General features: G+C 48.8%; 1 protein-coding gene across 2 annotated transcripts in view; it reads right to left on the bottom strand.

The window, feature by feature from the left end:
- Nucleotides 1-882: 882 nt before the first annotated feature.
- Elapor1 (endosome-lysosome associated apoptosis and autophagy regulator 1) overlaps nt 883-24,064 on the bottom strand; it is a 78,135-nt gene continuing 54,953 nt past the window's right edge. The window contains exons 8-22 of one of the 2 annotated variants that reach the window (XM_041652516.1): nt 22,054-22,142; nt 20,476-20,653; nt 19,734-19,862; nt 18,572-18,662; nt 16,607-16,712; nt 16,234-16,371; nt 14,732-14,995; nt 12,713-12,892; nt 9,289-9,469; nt 8,325-8,421; nt 7,741-7,842; nt 6,037-6,163; nt 5,779-5,957; nt 4,564-4,729; nt 883-3,466 (exon numbers count right to left, since the gene is read on the bottom strand). In XM_041652516.1, the coding sequence (XP_041508450.1) occupies nt 3,398-3,466; nt 4,564-4,729; nt 5,779-5,957; nt 6,037-6,163; nt 7,741-7,842; nt 8,325-8,421; nt 9,289-9,469; nt 12,713-12,892; nt 14,732-14,995; nt 16,234-16,371; nt 16,607-16,712; nt 18,572-18,662; nt 19,734-19,862; nt 20,476-20,653; nt 22,054-22,142 (2,096 nt within the window). In that variant the 3' untranslated portion in view covers nt 883-3,397. The remainder of the gene's footprint in view (nt 3,467-4,563; nt 4,730-5,778; nt 5,958-6,036; nt 6,164-7,740; nt 7,843-8,324; nt 8,422-9,288; nt 9,470-12,712; nt 12,893-14,731; nt 14,996-16,233; nt 16,372-16,606; nt 16,713-18,571; nt 18,663-19,733; nt 19,863-20,475; nt 20,654-22,053; nt 22,143-24,064) is intronic. The other variant, XM_041652525.1, reaches the window with a different exon arrangement.

Raw genomic sequence — 24,064 nt, 5'->3', positions numbered from 1 at the left:
GCCAGTCTAGGCTACATACAGTGTCTCAAAAACAAACCAAGCCTAACAAAGCCAAAACAAAAAGAAGGGATAGAGGAAGAGGATATAAAAGACTCTAATGACAGGCCTTGGTGGCACTCACCTTTTGTCCCAACACTGGGAGGCCGAGGCGGGTGGATCTTGAGGCCGGCCTGGTCTATAGTGAGTTCTAGGATAGCCAGGACTACATAGATAGACCCTCTCTTGAAAAGCCAGGAAAAAAAGAAGGCTCTAATGACAGAAGAGTGGCAGGAGCTGGAGGAGGAAAAACTTGTTGGATGCCAAAGAGTCCTCCTCCCGCCCCAGCCAGAGACCAATGTAGAACATTCATGCCATATAAAATTCAGGTTCAAATGCCTGTGGCAGTCTAAACTTGTGGGGGGTACAGTTCTGGGGTCTCAGTGTACACAACTAGAGGGAAAGAAAGAACAGAATCAGAAAAACCCAGCCGCCCCGGGAAATGATAGGTCTGTAATATCTCTAGAACTTTCTCCACTTCTAGTTTGTGATAATCCTCTTCCTACCAGGAGAAGCTAAGTTCTTCTGTGTTTGTGGAAGCCTTGTGTGGCTGGCTGATGTCACGCGAGAGAAACCTGACTTGGGGAAGGGACCTAACACGCTGTCTTTTACGTGTGAAGTCACTTGTCTCTCACCCAATCTTGGTACAGAAAATGAGGCATTCGGCATTAATTCCTCAGTAGGTGGCAAGAACGATCCAGCCTTCATCCTGCATATTGGTCTGAAGTCTGTGCTCCTTTCTCTGTTCACTTTTTCTGACTTCACGTCAAAGACACCTTTTCTTGCTCACCTGTCCAGCCACCCACACCCAAAATTCAAGAGAGACAGCTCAAAAGATATGTTTTTATTTTTTTTTTTAAAAAAGGCATGCAACATCCATCCCTAACAAACTATAAATGCTTGGGAGACAGAATAAAAAGGAAATCCGACCTGTCCTGACGAGACACCAATAGGATTTCGCGAAACTGAAAAATCTTTTACAAAGCTTCTGTTGTATAAATATAGTCAATCTTAGCTTTGCTATAGTCAGACAAAAAAAAGGTCTTGATGACATAAGAAATCCCCTGGTCCTTTGATATACCGTAATCTTTGTTTGTATTCCCAGCCAGATACAAGGATAACGATAGGATGAAATTGTGTATTTTAGGACTCTAGACATCCATATGGAATTTAAACACTGTTTCCTGAGCTAATGCTCTGCCCCTAAAGCTTGTGCAAACAACCACAGCCCTGGCTCGAGGGCTAATGTGTTCTAAACTGTATGTTCATTGTCACTGATGTGGCTCACTAGTAGAACACTTTGCCTGACACGTGAGAAGCCCTGGGTTTCATCCGCAGCACAGAAAACTAAAATCAATATACCCAAAGTCACTGAACTGGGGGCCTTGAAAGGGTGACTTGCACAGTATGTATATTATGTTAATAGAGATGCTGAAATTGTCTGAAGCTGCTGAGCTACTAGATAAACCAGGTGATCCCTTCCTTCAGTGCTCATCAAATCAGTGCGGTCTGAGGATGCTGGGGTGGGGGTCCCACTCAACTCCAGACACCCACAGAGATGAACCTTTCCCTACATCTTGAAGAGCAGTCTAAGTATCTCCTATAATCTCCATCACAGGAAGCAGCCATTCCACAAGGAGCAGAAGCCCAAGGGGCTGCAGGGGACTGCCTGTGAGCTCATGGCCTGTGGGTACATATCCAAGCAGGACTATCCCAGCATGGTCAACGTCCTGAGATCACACAATGAGGGACAGCTTGGGGGGGGGGGGGTCAAAGGAAAGTTTCTACTTGCACCTGGTCACCGTGGATGCCTTTGATGGTCAGAAGCCACGGCATAGCTTCACCCTTCGAAACTGTCGCCAGGGCAGCCATGGATAACCACATGAGCAAGCCACTTTGTGGCCGACAGACCACTTGGAAACGCGCCTCTGTCCTGTGCCAACTGCCTGTCACTGGGGAAAGGGCACAGGTGTAGACCATGAGGCAACTGGGGCTCAACCAAGAGACGGTCATTCTGGCATGGGATGAAAGAGTAGAACTCTCAGGAGTAGGAGGAAAAAGTTAGCTGGAAATTCTTCTAGATACTTCATCAGTTATAGCTGGAGTAAAAGGGAGAAGAGGGGGAGAGGAAACCACCCTACCTGTGTGAGTCGGTAACTAGTCCACTCACCTTTCAAAGGCGTGTCACCAGAAATGGAAGCCAGGAGTCTTTTAGATTTTTAGCACACAAATGAAAAGAGAACAGGACAGAGGCTTGGGGGTGACAAGTGTCCTGGTCAGGTGCAGACCTTGTAACACATCCCTGCTCTTCCTTCCTGAAGACTGGACCGCATCTGCCTTACATGCAGTTCCTTTCTGGTCAATCTAGAAGTTAGCAGCTCTGTAACCTAGCAGACATCATGGCCAAAGCTGGTCCATGCCATTGTGTGCCGGAGTCTCTAGTGCTCCCCCATTAAAACCCTGTTCTCCCGTGTTCTTTCCAAATAAGATGTTCCTTCCCGTGATGCCCTAGGCCTTGAGGACTGAGGCGCCCACAGATGGGCGTTTCCCAGTGGAGCCAACAGAAGATAAAGCTGGACTTACCTGGTTCTTTTTCGTGCCCTAAGGACGTGGAAAGAACATTCTAAAACATCAGTTGTGGGAACAGGTCTACAAGGGCTTTGGGCAAGTTCTTGATAAATAATCTCCTCTGTCATTAGTGAAAATATTTATCGTTTAAGAGAAGGAAATGAGGTTTCAGGTTATAAAACAGAACAAGAAAAACCCCTTCTTTCTTGCCTTTCTTTGTATTTTTTCCAGTCTCTCGTGACACAGGCTTCAACTCACCTTGCCCTCAGACTGTCCGTGGCTCCCTGTTCAAGCTCATTACTCAGAAGGAATGAACCCAGGCTACTGTGAAGACTGCGTCAGTCCCCAGCCTCCCCTCACCCACAGCCTCTCTCCTAAAGAGACCGCGAGTCGAAGGCCTTTATCTGACCGAAAGAACTTTCAGCTGTTCCTGCCCTCAAACAGGAGGCCACAGGTCAATTCTATCCTTCAAAGAGAACTCTTTTCACTTGAGAGCTGTAAGAATTATGGGCGGATGGGTGTAACTCCAGTGGGTGGGCTGTTTCAGGAGACAAGATGCGAGCAAGGAAACCATACACAAAGTGTGGGTATATTTGGTCAGTTTGAGGCAAGCAGAGAGAAAGGTTTGGGTACTCTATAAAAAACAAGGGTCTGAAATCCAAACTTCTGATAAGGCCACAATGAGGAGAAGATTCCCAGCAGTGGGGAGTCCAGGATGCTGGCACCTAAGTTGCCACAGGCCTGCAGGGTGATGCGCCCAGGTGAGAGGCAGGCGAGGCAGGGCCTGCGCCTCTCACAGGTCCATGTCTGGGCCTCCTGAAGATGTCTTCAGCGGCACCGAGTCAAATCCATCAGGAGTCCTCTGAAAGAGAGATGGGGGACAGGAGCTGGCTGCTGCACAGGAGCAAATTAGGGGACAAAGAAGAAAAACGGAAAACAGGTGACAGAAGGAACCCTCTGGACTTCCCGCTCTTTGGGGCTTTGTGGGAACATAGGAACAGGCTCAGAGAAGAAGAAAATCCTGGCTCCTGGTTTGCATCTTTGCTTAGTTCTAGAGATCCCAGACGGACCCAAGGGGTCTGTCTCCAGAATGCCTATCCTCGCACTGGTTGGAAGGGAAAACATCAAAAGCAAAGTGGGCGCGGGAGTCACCCTGACAAGTTGGCACAAAGGATTAGACGCAAACATTGGACACCTACTGCCACCCCTTCCCGCCCCCTCCCGTCCTCTTATCCCGCCTGCCCCACTCACACCTGTTTGAAAGACTCCCTTGTGCAGCAGTCAGGTGTGTGTTCAGCCCCGGAGGAATTGTTTGGGTGCCCTCTGCTGGCCCTACGCCCAGAGATGGTGGTGTCTATGTTGCGTTTACGAGCTTCACACTCACCAAACCCACCCACACAGAGCCAGCCAGCCCAGTTCAGAATTACATACCGGGCGCAGTTTAGACTTGGCTATGACTCAGCCCCTCGGGACGGGGCCCACACACTGTGGGGATAGCACCCTCCACTGGATAAAGGCTCTGCCAGCCTTGTTTCTATCGGAAACTGATTGAACCTGGAGACGGCCTCCCCTTCACTCAAAAAACAAAACAAAAAAACAAAAAACTTCTCTCTCTCCACCGTTCTCTGGGTGTGTGCGTGTGTGTGTGTGTGTGTGTGTGTGTGTGTGTGTAAAATGATCACACGGGGACTGTTCAATACTCCTTCTGGAAGTTAAAAGGCCCTAACAATCTATCTACTAGAACACACAGGAGGAAGGAGCAGGGTGAAGCCTTGGCCCCAGGGAAGAGAGTATTAACATGAAGACAGAAGGAAGAAGGTGGTGTTTCGTGGAGAGGCTAGGACAGTGCTGGGAGCTGGGAACAGAGAATAGGTCTTAAATGGAGCAGGGCCATTCAGTGTCCCAGTGTCCTCTCCACCCCTCTAGCTGACCCTCAGCTCACTTCCAGTCCCTCTCTACCTTAGAGGTAAAGGATTTGATCTTCCCAAAGAGTGTCTTCTTGCTGGTAAAGATGAGATCGTCTTCCACGTCCTCTCCTTCCATGATGGCGCAACTGTCGGCTGCTGGCAGGTCACAGTCTTTGAGGGTAGCATTCATGACCAGTTTGGAGTATTTGTATTCTAGTCTGTGAAACAAGAAAGAAGAAGAGGCAAGATACGGGAATGTAGGAGTGAGGGGAACGATTGGGCAACAAATAGATAGCCCCCTCCTGTCATATAGGTAAGGAGACGGAAGCCTTGTGAAAGGGTATGAAGGGTAGGTGAACAGAAGGAATATCGGCTCTTTCTTTTCTTTCTTTCTTTCTTTCTTTCTTTCTCTTTTTTAGTTTTTAGAGACAAAATTTCTCTGTGTAGCATTTGGAACCTGTCCTGGAATTTGCTCTGTAGACCAGGCTGGGCTTGAACTCACAGAGATCCCCCGCCTCTGCCTCCCAAATGCTGGGATTAAAGGCATGCACCACCATCACCCGGCTTGGTTTTTTCTTTAAGGTTGGCTGTTTCTCAAAACAGGAATATTGAAATTATAAAGTCATGCCCTGTTTATTTGTTTTTGGTTTTTATGAGACAGGGTTTCTTATAGCCCAGGCTGACCTGGAGAACTGATATGTAACTGGAAGGTGACCCTAAACTGTTCTCTTGCCTCTACCTCCCAAGTGTTGGGATTACCGGCATGTAACTCTATACCTTGTCTTTGCATTGCTAATAAAAACAACAAATTAAAAATATTGTCCTTTTTTTTTGTTGGATTTTTGAATCCTGGTGTCTTGCATGCTAGGCAAGCACTGTCACTGATCTACAACCTCAGCCCAAGGATACTCGATCCTTCCTTCCTTCCTTCCTTCCTTTCTATCTTTCTTTCTTTTTGAGACAGAGTCTCATTATGCAAATCAGGCTGACCTCAAACTCACAGAGGTCTACTTGTCTCTCCCTCCTAAGTACAGGCATTAAAGACCTGCACCACCAGACCTGGCTTAGTTTTTCTTTAGCGAATTTTAGATAGCCATCCCTGCTTGAGAATGAAGGCCTACAATGGATGAGAGTCTTTAAAAGCCTCTGGCCAATCACAGGGTCATTCGCCAACTCCAAGGAAAATTCTGAGTAACATCCTCAGATACTTTTCCTGCTCAAGGGTCCAACCCCGACGTTCCCCAGACTCCAACCCCCCACCATGTACTTTTGATTCTTCTTCCAAAAGTAGCAGGTCAGGACGGTGAGCAGGATGGCAGTGCAGGTGCCAGCAGAGATGCCCACTTTTAGCCAGAAATCTATTGTCTTGCAGATGGTGACTCTCTGCTCAGGCAGGGAGATGCCCCCAGAACACATCTTTGGTTCCCGCCACATGTAAGTCGTCTTCTGTTGGAGAGAAAAAACGGGGACCTCAGAACTCGTCATCTCTCCTCTCGGGGATGTCCCCAAGCAGAGGGTGACCTACCTGAATCCCAGCCACACAACTGCTCATGAAAGTGTGATAGTCGGAGGCTGAGCAGAGTGGACAAGCAGCCGCACTCTCCCATAGGAAGTGGAAGTTACAGCCGTCGCAGGTCCCATCAGAGCACATGCTAGCAAAAACAGAAAGGACGTTGCCGTGTGATGGGTTGGTGGAAGGTCTGTTTGGATGCCCGTTTCACTTCTTGCCTAATTCATCTCCTCTCTCCCCAAAATCCTTCCCTCAACCTGCCCGTGGCTCATGTGTTCCCTCTTTCCCTCCCTCTTTCCTTCCTCCCTCTCTTCTTTCTGGGACAGGGTCTTACTCTTGAGTTCAAACAGATATTAAGCACACAGCAATGCATGTCTTGGCCTCCCACCCGCTGGAAATGTACGGAGGAGCCACCATGACCGGCTTGCAAGTTTGGTCTCCAGTTTCCCCACCTGTTTCTGCTGACGTCAAATGAGAGCTCAGTTTAAGATGTCTGAGCCTAGCACACTCCCAACCCCTAAAGGACTCCTGTTCTCCCCGTGGACATTTTACAGTGGCCACTTTTCTACAGCTCCCTGGCGGAGGGATTGTAGTTGAGATGGAGTTCGGGCATAGACGTGTGCTGTGCATATTCATGTATGACCTGTGAAGGTGAGAGGTTAACCTTGGGTGTTGTTCCTCGGGAGATGTCTTGTCCACTTTGTTTCACTGGGACTTGGGGCATGCGGATGTGGGGAGGTTGGCTGGCCAAGTGATCTCCGGACATCCACCTGTCTCCTGTCTCCAGCTCTCCAGTACTGCGAACCCAAGCGGGACACCATGCCTAGCATCTTACCTAGCATGTTAGGGGCTAGCGAGCTAGCTTATATCTTCATGATTATGCACCAAGCACTTTCCCTACTGAGCTATTTCCTCAGCCCCTGGTTTGTCTGTTGGGGGGGTGAGGGATGCTGTTTTGTTTTTGAAGGTGGCATCTCCTGTAACCCAGGCTAGCCTTGAATTCACTAGGTAGCTGAGAGCAACCTCAACTGGGGCACAAACTGTGGTCTTCATGTAGAGAGAGTGAGGGCAAGGGAGATCTATCTGGGGCGGGGGTGGGGGGCAATGCACTGGCCTAGACAAAATAAATAAATTAAATTAAATAATAAAAAGGGGCCTCCTTTAGCGAAGGGAAGTCTATGGAGATCCTTCGTATTTCTCCCTGCCCCAGTGCATAATGGCCCCAGTAATATGCAAAAATGTCTTGGTCCTTCTGTTCTTCTCTCCCAAGTTCTGCAATTACAGGCAGGCACTCCCACACCTGGTTTCTGGGTTAGCTCTGTACTTTGCTGAGTGTGATATTCACATTGGTAAGGAACCTTTCTTTCTCCTTACAGACCATCCAATGGTAAGGAAGATCTTCTCCGCTTCCACATCATCCGCAGATCAAAATATCCTGTCCCCCTCCCCTGCTTTGAGACAAGGTCTCACCGTCTCACCCCAGTGGCCTGAAATTTGACACGTAGACCAAGTTGGTGTCTAACTCAGAGATCCACCTGCCTCTGCCTTCCAAGTGCTGGGATTATTTTTTATTTTGAGTTAAGATCTAGGGGCCATGACTGTGTCCCCAAGGGCCCATGAATCTACAATGATCTTTTCCCCCTTTTAAATAATCTCCCGGCCGTGGGATGGGATGAGTCCAAGGCTGTGGCTAGTGTTACCTCCCTGCCCGGGGATTACCTGGGGAGCCGCAGGGTGCCAGGAGCAGCTTTCATGGGGTTGCACCTGAGGCGGATGGTGGTTGATCTTCCGGAACTGCAGGACTGGGTCACATCGTTGGATCTGCGGTGAAAGCCAACAGCATGAGGGAAGGAATTGTGCCACTGTAATTGGGGAGCCATTATATGGAGTCAACATGGGGTGATCCTTCACTGGCCAAGTAAGACCTCAGGGGCTAGCTTAACAAACAGGGAAGGCCAAACTTTGGTTTTTATGTGGAGAGAGTGGGGACCAGGGAGATCTAGTCAAGCGGGCAATGCATAGCTGGCCTAAGAAAGAAAAGGCTAGGGCATGCTGGGACCTCCTTCAGGAAGGGATGTCTGTGGAGATCCTCCATATTTCTCCCCACCCCAGTGCATAATAACCCCAGTAAAATGCGAAAGGCCCGGGTCAAGTTACAGCCAGCATTTACTCTGATGACTGGTAGTCCTAGACCTCAGAACCTGCTCAGACTTGACAAGTAGGAGGTGGATAGAGAGGGAGGGGTGCAGATTTGTGGGAGAGTCCAAGGTTTCACTGGCCTCACCCTGGTCTCTCATCCTCACCTGAAAAAGAAGACTACGTCCGGGAGCCCTGAGGTCTCTGGGTGGAAGAGTTCAGCTGGGGAGACGATTCCTTCCAAAGTCATGTCTGTCGACACTCCTGTCAAATCAGAGCTCCCAATTAGCTCTCTCTCTAGCATTAGCTGGCAACTACTTCACTGCTCTCAAGGGCTGTCAGCCACCAATCTGCATTTCATCATATCGCTAAGTAACTCACACGAAAGGGAACCCAAGGCTGAGCAGAGAGGCCAGGGGCACATGGAATGGAGTTGAAAACAAAGGGCCGTATGCATTTCAGTCTCACATCCTCTAACACACACACAAACACACACATACACACAGAGACACACAAACACACACACACACAGGAAGACATGGAAACAAACACACACACACAAACACATACACACAGAGACACACAAACAAACATACACACACACACATACACACAGAGACACACAAACAAACACACACACAAACACACACATACACACAGACAGAGGCACACAAGCAAACACACATATACACATAGAGACATACAAACAAACATACACATACACACAGGGAGACACAGAAACAAACATACACACAAACACACACAGAGACATAAACAAACACACATACACAAAGAGACACACACTCTCACAGACACACACACATGCAAACACAGACAGTGAGTGATAAAGAGACACACATATATACATAAACACACAGAGAGACACACACAGAGACATACACATACACAAACACAGACACAGAGACACACACACACAAAGACATATGGACACACAAACACAGACAGACAGACAGAGAGAGAGGGAGAGAGACAAATAAGACACACACAGAGAGACACAGACACATGGGCACACAAATACAGACTCAGAGAGAGACAATACACAACCACACACACACATATACAACCACACACACACACACACATGGTTAGCCAAATCTGGAGGTTACTCACCAACAAGTCGGTCAGCAAGACTGACCGGCTGTGAAGACACCCCGGCCTTGTAGCCTGTCACCTCTGAGGGAATGATGACCACCTGACAGACATAGGCTGTGATGGACTTGGAGAAACCGGCCTCACCTTCAGGGATCCGGATATCAGTGACATTGTCTGTGCACACAGCCATTTTTTTCCCCTAGTAGGGAAATGTGGGGAAAAGCATACGGTCATAGACAAGTACCAAAAGGGACCTTTTTAAAAAAAAACACCCAAGAGTTAAACTTTCCCGTCAGATGTTACAGTAGAATGGCGCTATCAAGAAGACCGAAGGCAGAGGAAGGGCTGGGGATGGTAAAGATAAGGTCAGTGTCCCAGTTTCGGGACCCTAGTCCCAAAGTCTCCAGCCTGTGTTCTTAGGTCACCTAGACTGTGGTGGCAGCAGCTGCTTTGGAGTGCTAACCAGCTGATTAAGGGTCCTTCTGTAGCTGGGTCCATACTCGGCACAGAAGCTGAGTTATGTAACGATTCCTGAAGCCAGTGATATTTACTGGACCATCCGGGATGACTGATGTCCTCTTCCTCTCTCCCTTGGTTCAGCTGTTTGTCTTGGAAGCACTGTCTAGACAGAGACTCCCAGGGAATCAAACGGACCCTAGAACCTTGAGGCAGAACATCTAATCCCCTGACTTTTTTTTTTTTTTTTTTTTTTTTTTTTTTTCCGGAACAGGGTTTCTCTGTGGCTTTGGAGCCTGTCCTGGAACTAGCTCTGTAGACAAGGCTGGTCTCGAACTCACAGAGATCCGCCTACCTCTGCCTCCCGAGTGCTGGGATTAAAGGCGTGCGCCACCATCGCCCGGCTTTTTTTTTTTTTTTTTTAATGAACTTTTGCTAAATAACCCAGTCTGACCTAGAACTAATGATCACCTGTCTCAGGCTCCCGAAAAAGGTGGGATTGCTAGACACTAAAGGCCTCAAAATGGTTAAGGCTGTGTCTTAAATGATAACCTTTTAGGGGAGAGGGAGGTTCTGGGAGAATGATCTCAAGGTCAGACTGTTCAACTGCTCAGCTATGTTTTCAGCCTCTCCCTTCTGTTCTGTGAAAGAGCAAAATAAAGTAAAACGAAACCTGTATTGAGAGAAGGAAATTGTTGCCTTTCTTCCTTCTCTCCCGTCTTCCCTCCTTCCCTCCCTCCCTCTTTCCTTCCTTTCTTCCTTTTTTTTTTTTTTTTAAACAATGTACTACATAGCCTGGCTTTGAACTCCAGATCCAGATTCCCCCCAACTTTCTGAGGGCCAGTACTGTTTAAGTCCCACCATGCCTGGCTCCTCCAGTCCTTAATAACTTTACATGGCTAGCCACACAGATGTTTACCTTTCCCCTGGGAGGCTGAAGCAGGAATAAAAGGATTCCCCACATCACCTCTCCTAACGCATGCACGCACGCAGGAGACCAGCCACTTTTGCTTTCATGATCTGTCTTCCCAGTAACCGCATCTCCTACTCCAGAGGCCTTTACTTCTAAAGCAAGTGACACCCATCGCTACTCTTTCTGAATTCTTTTACACCGTGGCACGGTTTCTGTAGAAATCCATTGTTTCCATGCAGAGGCCTCCTCAGCACGGAGATGCGGACTCTGCTCTAGAGCTCGGTGTTCCAGGGCAGTGGAAATGGGGTTTGCTAGTTCCTTTCCACTGTTAATTATAGCTCCCGTGTCATCAGTCAAGAGTGTTAGTGGCGGGATCCCTCTTTACAGTTCTGCTTTGAGGTTGTAGGAGCATAAAGTGGCCGGTGATGAATTCTCCCCTCATAAAGACCTTCATGTTATTTTCACTGCCTATGTCAAAAATGATCCATGTAAGCAGGGCGGTGGTGGCGCAAGCCTTTAATCCCAGCACTCGGGAGGCAGAGGCAGGCGGATCTCTGTGAGTTCGAGACCAGCCTGGTCTACAGAGCTAGTTCCAGGACAGGCTCCAAAACCACAGAGAAACCCTGTCTCGAAGACCCCCCCCCCCAAAAAAAAAATGATCCATGTAGAGAAACTAAGGGTGGCTTATTTTATCCAGCTTCCAGAAAACAACGCATTGCTACCAAAGACTGCTTCTTTAAGGCTTCTCTTCTGCCTTACGTTGTTTTTTTTAATTACATTTGTTCATTTATTTTGTGTGTGTGCATACGGTCAGAAGTGGAAGTGTGGGGGCTGGAGAGATGGCTCAGAGGTTAAGAGCATTGCCTGCTCTTCCAAAGGTCCTGAGTTCAATTCCCAGCAACCACATGGTGGCTCACAACGATCTGGAATGAGGTCTGGTGCCCTCTTCTGACCTTCAGGCATACACAGAGACAGAATATTGTATACATAATAAATACATATTTAAAAAAAGAAGAAGAAGAAGTGGAAGTGTGAACCCGTGTGCATGCTTAGGGAGAGCAGATATCTTACAGGTTCTCTCCTTCCACCATATGGATCAAGGGGGTCTCAAGATCTCTTTATGTTACCCAGGCTGACTTTCACTTCCTAGGCTCCAATGATCCTCCTGCCTCAGCCTCTTGAGTAGGTGGGACCACAAATGTGTGCCGCTGTTCTTGACTCTGCCTAGTCCGATGTGGGGTGGTGATGGAGGGCTCTGTGTCCATGAGTGCGTGTCTGTGCGGATCTGCAAGCTTCTGAGGCCAAAGTCGGGTGTCTTTCTCAGTCACATGCCATCTTATTTCCTTGGTGTCCCACTGAACCTGGAGCTCACCAATTAGCAGCTAGAAAGCTCCAGGCGTTTGTCTGTCTGCCTCCCAACACCGGGATTGTGGGCACAAGCTGCCTTGCCTGGCTTTGACCTGGGTGCTCGGAATCTGAACTAGGGTCCTCTGTTTGCGTGGCCAGTGCCTTACCAACCAAGTCCCAGCCCTCCGCTTATTCTTGTGTAAAGAGGATGAGTATCGGGTATCAGAAATAACTGGAGGCTGGAAGCGTTTCTCTTGTAAAGCTTTCTGGTTGTGTGATGGTTTCATATTCCCCACTCGAGGATTCCCAGTCTAGAACTTCAAAACGGGAAATGCTTCCAAAATCTGAAAATTTTTAATATCTCTGAGGGAAGTTCAGGGAACAGTAAACAAAGATCTTACTTTTAAAACATTTTTTATTTCCCTAAGTATTTATTGCACATTTAATTTTAGGAATAAGAGCAATCCTCAGAGCCGGGCGGTGGTGGCACACGCCTTTAATCCCAGCACTTGGGAGGCAGAGGCAGGCGGATCTCTGTGAGTTCGAGACCAGCCTGGTCTACAAGAGCTAGTTCCAGGACAGGCTCTAAAGCCACAGAGAAACCCTGTCTCGAAAAACCAAAAATAAAAAAGCAATCCTCAGGGAGAGTTGCCACTATTAAACCTCCTTACTTCTCTCATCCCAGCCCCCTTTCCGGTTCTCACGCCGCTAGCTCGCACAGCCTACCTGGTTCCCACAGAGACTCAGGGTGAAGTGATGGAAATACTTCAGCCCTTTCGAAGTGAAGCTCGGCGCTCCTGCCAGAGAGACGGTGCCAGCCAGAGCTGAGAAGTTGTAGTTGAACGTCCTGGTGGGATTGCTTCGGGTGAAGGAGAAGGTGCAGTCATTGTAGCAGAGGGAGTGGATCTGAGGGGAGAAGGGTCGGGTCAGCAGGCGGTCTGAGGCGTCAGGGCTGCAGTGGGGTGTAACAGATCTCGCCAAGCTGCTCCAGACTGAGCGGACCGAAAGAGGAAGGGAAGAAAGGACTGCAGTGGACATTAGCGGAACAGACCCTGAGAGGATCTACCTTGCCATTCAGTTAACGGCACACAGAAGATGAACATGGCTGAAAGGGGGTTCGTATACAATCGCCCATGGTGGCTGTCATGAAAGACGCTGACAGAACTGCCAGCGTCAATATTCCTGCAAGGACGTCCCTATATATACACAAAGGATTTTGACAAGGACATCTGCCTGGCAACTGTCCACACAGCCTTGGACCGAAGCCACTTTGTATTAATTATCGTGGCCCAGGATCCCTGTTCCAATATGTCTGACACAATTTTCATTCATGCCCTTGAAATGTCCCCTTGTCTCAAAGTCTTTGAATGGACCTGTGGTTTACTGTGGTGCATAAATATTCCGCTGCAGAATTCTGAGGTTCCCAGATGCCAGTATTCACTGGAGAACTTCTGTCTGAGTTTGTTTTTAGTAGTGCTAGAAATTCAACCGAGAGCCTCGTGCAGGCTGGGCAAGGGCTCTTTGACCAAGCGTCTCTTTCAAGCAGAAGACAATGGGGCCCTAACGGAAATAAGGGTTCCAGAGTGGCAAGAAAGAGGCTTCCATGTGCAGAACATACGTGGCCATTTAAAACACACTGAGCTTTGCCTCCTCTTTCTGGGGTTCTCTGTAGGAAACTGAACTGTGGGAGGGGCCTTGCTTCCTGTTTCTTGTGCCTTAGGGACTATTAAAGGTAGCCTGACACACTGCCATTCCCTCCCACAGCAGCAGGGGGAGCTCCTGGGAAAGAAGGCTATGGAGAATGTCCCAGGCACTCCTAAAAAGGTAGGGTCTGTAGGACAATCGTACACAGTTTGCAAATAAACAAAGCAGAAGGTTCTGGAATCTGAGGTCACTCTCGGGACTACACCGTGTTTGAAGTCAATCTAGAATACACAGGACCTGATCTCATAAATAAATAAACAAATTTAAAGATTGATCTCATGGGGTGATCAGTAAAATACAAACCGGTTATGACTGCAAATGTGTATCTCAGACCATTTAATCACGGGTACTGTCTTTGGGGTTTTGTCTTGTTTTAGGTTTTGGTTTTTTGAGACAGAATCTTGGTTCTATGCTGGCCTCAAGGTTGCTGTGTAGATAAGAGTAATCTTGAGCTCTTGACTTTCTTTCCTCTACTCCGCAAGTGTTGGGATTACAGGTATGCACCACCACGCCTGGCTCGTACAGGTATGTTGTGGATGTGAAACTTCAGGGGATCTTTGCAGAGATCTAGCAGAACAGACCAAGCCCTGGGTGGAGGCCAGCAATGCCAACATATATGTCCCATTAAAGGTTGACTCACCTTCCCCAAGAAAGAGGGGGCAGATTCCTGTGTGCACAGGTTGGATTGGACTAGGCTGAATTTGAGCCACAGACCCCATCCCCACTATTTCTTCCCTTCAGGTGTCTGCACAGAGGCCAAATAGCCCTCTGGACCTCAAGGTCACTAGCAAGGGCTCCACTAGCGGAAGATGAGACTTGTCTACTACAGAGGGAAGACAAGACCTCCTGCTAAGAACTCAACCACCTTGTTGGTATCACACCCTGTTGGTGTCCTCCACAACAACCTGAGCATGGGATGGCGTGGGTGTTGCTAGGGATAGCATGTGGGTATCAGCCCCCCACCCCCGAGAATCCCATCCAGAACCCAGCACCCATCCAAGCAGAGGGCAAAGGTCACCATGTGTGGCAGACTGCTGGCACCTTATTGCTCTTGGTCCCGGAGCCACAGGGCACACAGGCTTGTGTGCCGTAAGGCTGGTGGGCTTTCAGGATGGTGTTAGGGGGGCAGAGGTGGCAGGTTCCGGAATCTCGGTCAATGTAATGGCCAGCAGGACAAGAGGTGCAGGAGGAGCCCACATCAGAGGCTTCTAGGGCGCAGGGACGGCAGTAGGAGGCCACGCCACCCATGACGTTGGTGACATTGATGGAGTAGATCTTGGCAACATCATTAGTGTACTTTCTGCCCTGGAGATGAGAAAACAAGGTCAAAGGAAGGGGAGGCCTGAGCCAGCAGCAGCTCTTCTAAGTGCAGAAAGTCGATTTTATTTTTACTTTATTTATTTGTGTGTACATCATATATGTACATGTATATATGTGCATGTCCATGTGTGTTCACATATGTGAATATGCATGTGGAAGCCAGAAGTAGAAACAAGTCCACCACCTTTCCTTTTCTTCCTTCCTTCCTTCCTTCCTTCCTTTCTTTTTTGGTGTTTCTTTTTTTTTTCTTTTTTTTGGGGGCGGGAGGGGTGGTTTGAGACAGAGTTTCTCTGTGTAACAGCTCTAACTGTCCTGGAACTCACTCTGTAGACCAGTCTGGCCTCGAACTCATAGAGATATAGAGATCCTTGTGCCTCTGCCTCCCAAGCGCTGTATTAAAGGCACAGCCACCACCGCCCGGCTGACACCAGACATTCTTTTACCATCCCCACCTTACTTTTTGAGACAGGGTCTCTCATTGAACTGTCTCATGTCCTGGTTTTTACATGGGTGCTCGAGATCAAACATGGGTTCTTCAGGCTCATATGGCAAGAGCTTTTACTAAGTGAGACACGTCCCCAGTTCTTAAGGCTTATCCCATGATACCTAGGAAGAACCTGAGAAGCATCTTTCTCACTTTCTTTAGTGATGATCCTTTGTATGCTAATTAAAATTAGTAACATTAGAAATAGTGGGTTTAGCTTTAAAAAGACAATGACTTTTTTTTTCTTTTCTTTTTGGCTTTTTGGAGACAGGGTTTCCCTGTGTAACCCTTGCTGTCCTGAAATGAGCTCTTGTAGACCAGGCTGGCCTCGAACTCAAAGATATCCGCCTGCCTCTGCCTCCCAAGTGCCAGGATTAAAGGTGTGTGCCACCACTGCCCCGAGAAGCCAGGTTTGGTAATCTAGTTCTGGGAAGGGTAAAACTGGAAGATCCAAAGTTCCAGGTCAGCCTGAGTTATGTGCCAAGACCCTGTCTCAAAAACGAAAGAAAAGCAGAGTGGTGTTTCTTAAAAATAGCTGCAGATCTGGCTTCACCCATGCTGGGGATTGCAAGGAGGGACAGATGATTGAAGGTATGTAACGCTATCTTCCCTGGAAACCGTGTAGAAAAGGCTACAAGCCCTCAGAGGGCTACGCCAAGCCTTCTCAGAAGCGTGCATGAGCTCACACCAAGATTCCTCCCGTGCACACAGTCTGCCCCTGGGATGGAGAGGGACTCACAGTTTTGTGCACAGTGGTCCTCTGGAAGGCCCATGTGAAGCTCACAGTAGCATTCTCCTCGATAATGTAGGTATAGGACTGTTTGCCTTTGGGGCCTTTCCACGTCTCCACTGGAGTGTTGGTCCTAGAGTTCATGCCCTGAGCCCGGGATAGACAAGTGAGGAAGGGGTCATTGCTCCAGGAAGCAGGCACTACCCTGTGTGCTGTCACACTGGTCAGATCTGTTCTAAGTACTAAGGAGCCCCTGGTAGTCACTCTGGGCTCGTGCCCTGTGGAATCACCATAATGGTCGCCCATCCCATCGCCTTACCGCTAGGGCAAGCTGGGCCCACCCTCCGGCAGAAACCCCCAGCTACTGAGAGAAGAAACATACCACCATGAAGTAGAGCTCACAGTTCACAGAGCAGACGGTCTCGAAGACAAATGTGATCCTGGCCACCTCTTTGTTCTCTGTGTCGGCCATCACTGACTGGGGAGGTCTGCGGGACATCAACTACAGATCATCTCCAAGGCCAAGCAGGGCTACTTAAAGAGTCTAGACAGCAGAAAGGGTCAGTTGAGGGTTTGAGGGACCTGGGGGAGGAGTTGGAAAGATTGAGACCTAAGTCCAACTACGCCATCCAAGCTATATGACCTTCACCTGGCCAATGAGTAGCTCCCTTGGCTAACGAATGGAAGTGATAATTATCTTTATCTCTCGTTATAGTATCGCTGCCCAACAGTACTCAGGGTGGTAACATACTTTATAAAATGCAGTAAGAACCATCCTACTCAATCTTCTTGCCTCAAGTAACAATGAACTCGAGAGATGGCTCAGTGGTTTAGAGCGCTTGTTACTCTTGCAGAGGACCCAGGTTCACAAGCATACACAGCCTCAGTTCCAGGGGATCAAACTGACACACACAAGGTGTATATACACACATCTATGTAAAACATTCATACACACAAAGCATATTAAATTATCTATTAAAATTTCATAAAAATAAACTGTAAGTGGTACTGTGGCCTTATTTTCTCTTTAAATTTTTTAAAATATTTATTTATTTATTATGTATACAATATTCTGCCTGTGTATATGCCTGTAGGCCAGAAGAGGGCACCAGACCCCATTACAGATGGTTGTGAGCCACCATGTGGTTGCTGGGAATCGAACAGGACCTTTGGAAGAACAGGCAATGTTTTTAACCTCTGAGCCATCTCTCCAGCCCCTCTTTAAAATTTTTTAAAGATTTATTTATTTTATGTATACAAGTATTCTGCCTGCATGTATGTCTGAACGCCAGAAGAGGGCATCTGATCTCACTACAGATGGTTGTGAGCCACCATGAGGGTGCTGGGACTTGAACTCAGGGACTCTGGAAGAGCAGCCTGAGCCTTCTCTCCAGCCCTGCTGTGACGTTATTTCTAAGTCTTTAAAACTCTCGCTGCTGTCATGAGGAGGAAGGATTGACGTGGCCAGCCAGTGAGAGAAGCTGGGTAGACCAACACGGCATGGGTCCTGCATCAGTTTGTTTCACTGCTGTGATAAGTCACTGAACAGGAAGCAGCTAAGGGAGGAAGGGCTTATCCCGGCTCCCAGTTTAAGGGGATACAGTCCACATGAGGGAAGCAGGGAAGTATGAGGTGACCAGGTGCATCCAAAGTCAGGTAGCAGCCAGACACATGCTGCCACTCCACTCACTTCCTCCTTCCTAGGCTGAGGCCTAGGACCCCAACCCACATAGATAGCTCATTCTCCTTAGTCAGACCTCAACCCGCATAGAAAGCCCTTCCTCCTTAGTTAGACCCTGACTCGCATAGACAGCTCTTCCCCCTTAGTTAGACCCTGACCAGCATAGACAGTAGCTCTTCCTCCTTAGACCTTTCCAGAAATTCCCTTCTCAACATACGTAGAGGTATGTCTCCTAGGTGATTCCAAATCTCAAGCTGACATTCAAAATAAACCATCATGGGTGCAGGGGTGATCTACAGAGACTGCTCAGCGATTCCGGGTACTGGCTGCTCTTGCAAAGGACTGGGGTTCCATTCTGAGCACCTACATGGTGGCTTGCAGTTGTCTGTCACTTCAGGTCTAGAGAATCTAGTGTCCCTTCTGTCCTTTCATGGGGCATACACATACATGCAGGCAAACACTCGTACACATACAAAATAAAAATTAACTAAGAACATGTCTTGGTGTATAGTTAATGTGGTCATGGTGTGCTCTTCTCTGTTCTGGACTGGTACCGAAGTGAAAACAAAACTCGAATCTGGAGGCCTCTCCACGTCACCTTCTCAAGGACGTGGGCTGTGGAAGAGGCCAGGTTGGCTTGGGCTGCCCTGGTTTTGTAGTCCTCACCTAAATCCTGGCACAACTAGAGTGAGAATCATGAAGTCGTTGTCTGAGGCTCCAACAGCCGTATAAATGTAGTCACCAGCCACCTCCCAGCCTGGGAAAGGAGAGGGAAGGGTCAATATGATAATAACACTGTCCTGCGAGGTATCCAGACCCGATGCTTATCCGGCAACTAACTTACTACTATCTTCCTTTCTTCTTATTTACCTTCTTTCCTCCCTCTTTCTCTCTTTCTCCCCAACCCCCTTCCTTTCTTCTCTCTAGACCAGATCTCACTCTGTTAGCCTAGGCTATCCAGGATTTGTGGTAATACTGATGCCTCAACCTCTTTTGCTTTCTTTTTTTAGTATTTTTGTTGTTTTGAGAAGGATTTCACACTAAGACCAGCCTGGAATTCACTATTGCCTCATATTTGCAGTAATGCTCCTGCCTCAGTCTCTTGAGTGCTTGAGATTACAGGCCTGAGCCACCAAGACCGGCTTGTATATGCTTTTCCTAGCTCCTTTCTCTCTCTGAAACTAAACGATGGTGGCGTGTCCGTGGAGGGAGCGGAACTCTCAAGGGAGTTATGATTCCCAGTGGGAGAGCCAAGAGTGACAGCGCAGGGTAAGCGGGGAGAGGCAGTCCCGGGGTAAGGGGGGAGAGGCAGTCCCGGGGTAAGGGGGGAGAGGCAGTCACCGGGGTAAGTGGGGAGAGGCAGTCACCAGGGTAAGGGGGGAGAGGCAGTCACCGGGGTAAGGGGGGAGAGGCAGTCACCGGGGTAGGTGGGGAGAGGCAGTCACCGGGGTAAGCGGGGAGAGGCAGTCACCAGGGTAAGGGGGGAGAGGCAGTCCCGGGGTAAGGGGGGAGAGGCAGTCCCGGGGTAAGGGGGGAGAGGCAGTCACCGGGGTAAGGGGGGAGAGGCAGTCCCGGGGTAAGGGGGGAGAGGCAGTCACGGGGTAAGCGGGGAGAGGCAGTCACCAGGGTAAGGGGGGAGAGGCAGTCCCGGGGTAAGGGGGGGAGAGGCAGTCACCAGGGTAAGGGGGGAGAGGCAGTCACCAGGGTAAGTGGGGAGAGGCAGTCCCGGGGTAAGGGGGGAGAGGCAGTCACGGGGTAAGGGGGGAGAGGCAGTCACCGGGGTAAGTGGGGAGAGGCAGTCCCGGGGTAAGGGGGGAGAGGCAGTCACCGGTCAGGACTTTGTACTCAAAGTTGATTCCGCTGAGAACAGTAGTTTCCATGTTGGAGGGCAGCGTGTTCCACCATTTGTATTCAAATCCCACCGCAGGCTCAGTTCCCGCTGGGCAGTGGGTACAATCTAGAAGAAGCACAAGACCAGGTCAGTGTCTGAACCTGCTGCCAGACAGACAAGAGGCCGCCAAACAGTGGACCGACTGCGCGGTGCTGCAGCACGAAGTTAGGTCAGAGGTACTCAAAACAACCCGTTTAAATTAGACACACTGACCAGAACTCCAGCTGTCCCTACTGATCATTCGCTTTGATGCACCTTTTAAGCTCTCTCAGGTACATCACAGGATTCCCACATTGTCATCAAATGCATTTGTTCTAGCAGGTACCCATCACTCCTCCCCCAACTCCCTTGTGTCCTGTAACTTATAGGTTGCCATTCTGTCCAGTTGGTCATCTTAGCCCCATGGACTTTCTAGTTAGCATCTTTGCCGCATCCTGGACACCTCTCTTGTGAAGACTGAGACTCTCAAGGCCTGAGTCATGCTCGCAGAGACAGTGAGGTAGAAGACAGGGCAATCTGACCCTAACCTAGAGATTCCTGAACCTGGTCCTCAGAACTGGCCTGCCCTTCACTGCCTTCAGAGGATGGGCAGAGGGCACTTGGCTAGCTCCTCTGGGAATCACCAACCCCCAATATTAGGATGGAGAGGATGTAGGAAACAGAGCAAGGGTGTTGTTACCAGAGCCATTGGAGTATGAGCCGTAGGGGCAGGGTTCGCAGGTGCTGTTGTTGGTTTTGAAGAAGCCTGGGTTGCAGGGCGGGCATTGGGTCTTCACACCAGAGGCGGGCAGCTTCACTGATCCCTCGAGGTCCTCACCACAGATTTTTGGCATGGCCCATTTGTACATGAGCTGTGTCTGCAAACATGAAGTAAGCAAGATTCAGCATGGGTGGGATGTAGACCCTGTTTCAAAGCAGAACATGGGGGTTGGAGGATACCAGAGATCTGGCCCAGGATGAGAACTCCAGAAACAGTAGAGAATTCTGTTCTGGCCACATGTTTGCCACAGTGACTGTCTGCCAAACAATGTTAGCCAGAGGAGGAAGGGTGCATCTAATCAGGGTTCTGTGATAGAGGAGGTGGTGACCAGTTGTCTCCCGTAAAGATTTGTATACTCTTGCCAAAAATAAAAATCTTTTTATCAGTCGAGCATGGTTATGCACACCTTTAATCCCAGTGCTCAGGAGGCAGAGGCAGGAGGATCGCTCTAAGTTCTAGGCTAGCACTGTATATATAATGAGACTACTTCAAAACAGTCAAAACAAAACTCCACTTGCCCCTCTCAATATTTGTGACTGTTGATTAGCATTTTCAAAAAGGCTTTCTCCGGCTCCTCCGGCTCGTTCTGTTCTTTAGGATTCTTCCAGGCCCTACATGTCCCCTCCATTGCTTCATGGTGGTGGGATCCTCTTTCTCCTCTGTCTGTTTGTTGGTTTTGTTTTGTTTTTCAACAAGGTTTCTCTGTGCAGCCCTGGCCATACCGGGACTCGCTCTGTAGACCAAGTGCTGTAATCCCACTGTCTGGCGCCTCCCTGCTGCCCTTGGGAGCTCTGTGAGTGTGGAGTTGTATCTCAGTGGCCTTTGTTTTTTTTTTTTTTTGGTTTTTCGAGACAGGGTTTCTTTATGGTTTTGGAGCCTGTCCTGGAACTAGCTCTTGTAGACCAGGCTGGTCTCGAACTCACAGAGATCCACCTGCCTCTGCCTCCCGAGTGCTGGGATTAAAGGCGTGCGCCACCACCGCCGGGCCTCAGTGGCCTTTGGTTCACAACCTGACGCATCAGTTCACAGAAACATTGCTTGTCAGCCCAGAGACAACCAGACTACAGGGGTAGGAAGTCTAGTGTGGGTGGGGGCTGGGGAGAAACTGTGGGCACTAGAACCGGTTAGGCCATTCTCCAGGGAGTTGGAAGTGGGAAGAGATGTCCTCTGCTCTCCCCTGAAGCAGCGAGCACACGAGACTGGGTCTCTGTGGAGAGCAGCAGGTGGGGATGGGCAGGTGGGGCCCATGGGTGAGCAAAGGAGAGAAACCAAGCAAAAGAGAACGGGGTGGGTTTGAAAAAGAACACGTGTCAATGCTGAGTGACACACGGGCAGAAAGAGTGTCCTACCTGAACTCGAAGCCATGTCCTTTGCCCCCCCCCACTAGCCTGGGTTCATCGTGCAGGTTGGTGGGGGTTTCTCTTGTGTCAGTTTCACTGTGTCTAAGGAACAGGGAACGGGGGGGGGGGGAGGGGGGGCTCCAAGTGTGCTACCCACCTCTCCATTAGCATCACAGGCTGTGTGGGTATAGAAATAATCCTTGTCTGTGCAGGCTGGGCGCGCTTTGCAGGTGGAAGATCCTTTTTCTGAAGGACCAAGGGAAGAAAAAAAATATTTCAAGTTATACAAGAGAGCAGCCCAGCTCTTACACTAACACCAGCCACTCCTGGGTACTGGCTAGTGGCCAGCAGTGCCCCAGGCCATGGGTGTGTCACTACACAGACTTCTAGAAAGCATTCGCTTTCTGTTTTTATTGTTTGCCTCCTCCTCCTTTTTTTTGGGGGGGGGGGAGGGAAGGGGGTGGGATAGCTTGACCTGAAACTCACCGTGAAGTCCTGGCTGGCCTTAGATTTGAACCAATTCCGCTTTAGCGTCTCGGAGGGCTAGGATTGCAGGCGCAAACCTGCATTCGCACATGTGCCCCCCCCCCCACATGAACACATAGACGTGTGCATACACACACACTTGAGAGAAAAAATGAGTAAGAACACACTGCTTTATGGGATTGTAATTCCCCTAACTGCTGCATCCACCACTTCTAATATGAATGCTGTGTCCTCTGCAGAGAAGCATTTCATAAGGGTGAGGCAGCCTCTCCTGGATATTGAGGAAGGACGCTTAAAAGAAATCTCATATTACTTGATAGGCAGCATGGTGTCATCCAGCGAGATTGCAAGCGAGGCGGATCTAGGTTTGGATCCTGACTCGTTATTTAGTAGCTGTGTCATGTTAGGCAAATTACTTAACCTCTCTCAGCTCCCTCATCCCAGGAGCAGGAGTAACAGTGGTGTTACTACAGCCAGGGAGCCAGCACGCGCCTGGCCCGCTGTATGCAGACACTCTCAGAATGTCAGCGTTGGGAGCTGAGGGAATGGCTCAGCACTTGTGCTTTCGGAGACTAGAGTTCAGTTCCACCCACACTGAGCAGGGCATAACCGCCTTCAACTCCAGCTACAGAGGATCTTCTCTGAACTCGCTGGGAACCTACATGTAGGTGCAGATACATTCACAAAGATACACACACATACATATAAATAAACAATAGATTTTTTTATATTAAAAAGAAATGGCAGTCGCTATTATGGCCTGCAAGCCTGCACATTCTTTTTATTTAAGAACTGCCCTGGGGTGGGGGTGGGGGGCTGGAGAGATGGCTCAGAGGTTAAGAGCACTGGCTGCTCTTCCAGAGGTCCTGAGTTCAATTCCCAGCAACCACATGGTGGCTCACAATCATCTGTACTGAGATCTGGCGCCCTCCTCTGGCGTGCGAGCATACATTGAGGCAGAATGTTGTATACATAATAAATAAATAAATCTTAAAAAAAAAAAAAAAAAAGAACTGCCCTAGGATGGTGCCAAGTGTGGGGCTGGAATTTCCACACAGGGCCTGAGAAAGCTGGAGAAAAAAATGGGGGGGGGGGAGACAAAAACAAAAACAAAAACAAAAAAAAATAGATACAGCTCCTTTGAGAGGCGCTACTGTTGAGCAGAGCACTTGAGCAGCCGGCACAGTAAGTAGAAACTTCAGATGAAGTGAAAATGCTTATTGTATGTACTCTTACTATGTTAATGCTAAAACCTTTCTTTTTATTTAGCCGAAAAAGGGAAAATGTTATGAAATATTTGTTTACCTATGCAAAGATGTGCTGCATTTGTTTACCTATGTAAAGATGTGTTGCCGTTTTACCTTGCCTGCCTAAGGCACCCAACTGATCTAATAAAAAGCTGAATGGCCAAAAGTGAGAGAGGCCTTCTGGGCAAGAAGAGTAACTAAGAGGAGGAATTTAGGCTCAAAAAGGGGAAAGAAAGAAAAAGAGACACCAGGAAGACACCGAGGGCCAGACAGACAGGGAGGAAGCAGGAAAGTAGAACATCCGGAATCAAAGCAAAGTAAAAAACCCTGAGGCAAAACGTAGATGAATAGGAGCGGGTTGAATTAAGTTAAAAGAGCTGATGGGACAAGCCTGCGTTAATGTCAAACACTCGTAATTAATAATAAATCACTGTG

The sequence above is a fragment of the Microtus oregoni genome, unplaced genomic scaffold (genome assembly GCF_018167655.1).
Source record: "Microtus oregoni isolate MIOR12 unplaced genomic scaffold, Mior012 000000F_ref0000247, whole genome shotgun sequence".
In the NCBI taxonomy this organism is placed as follows: Eukaryota; Metazoa; Chordata; class Mammalia; order Rodentia; family Cricetidae; genus Microtus; species Microtus oregoni.
Note: the sequence above shows the minus strand (reverse complement) of the source record. Positions and strands in the feature narration are given on the sequence as shown.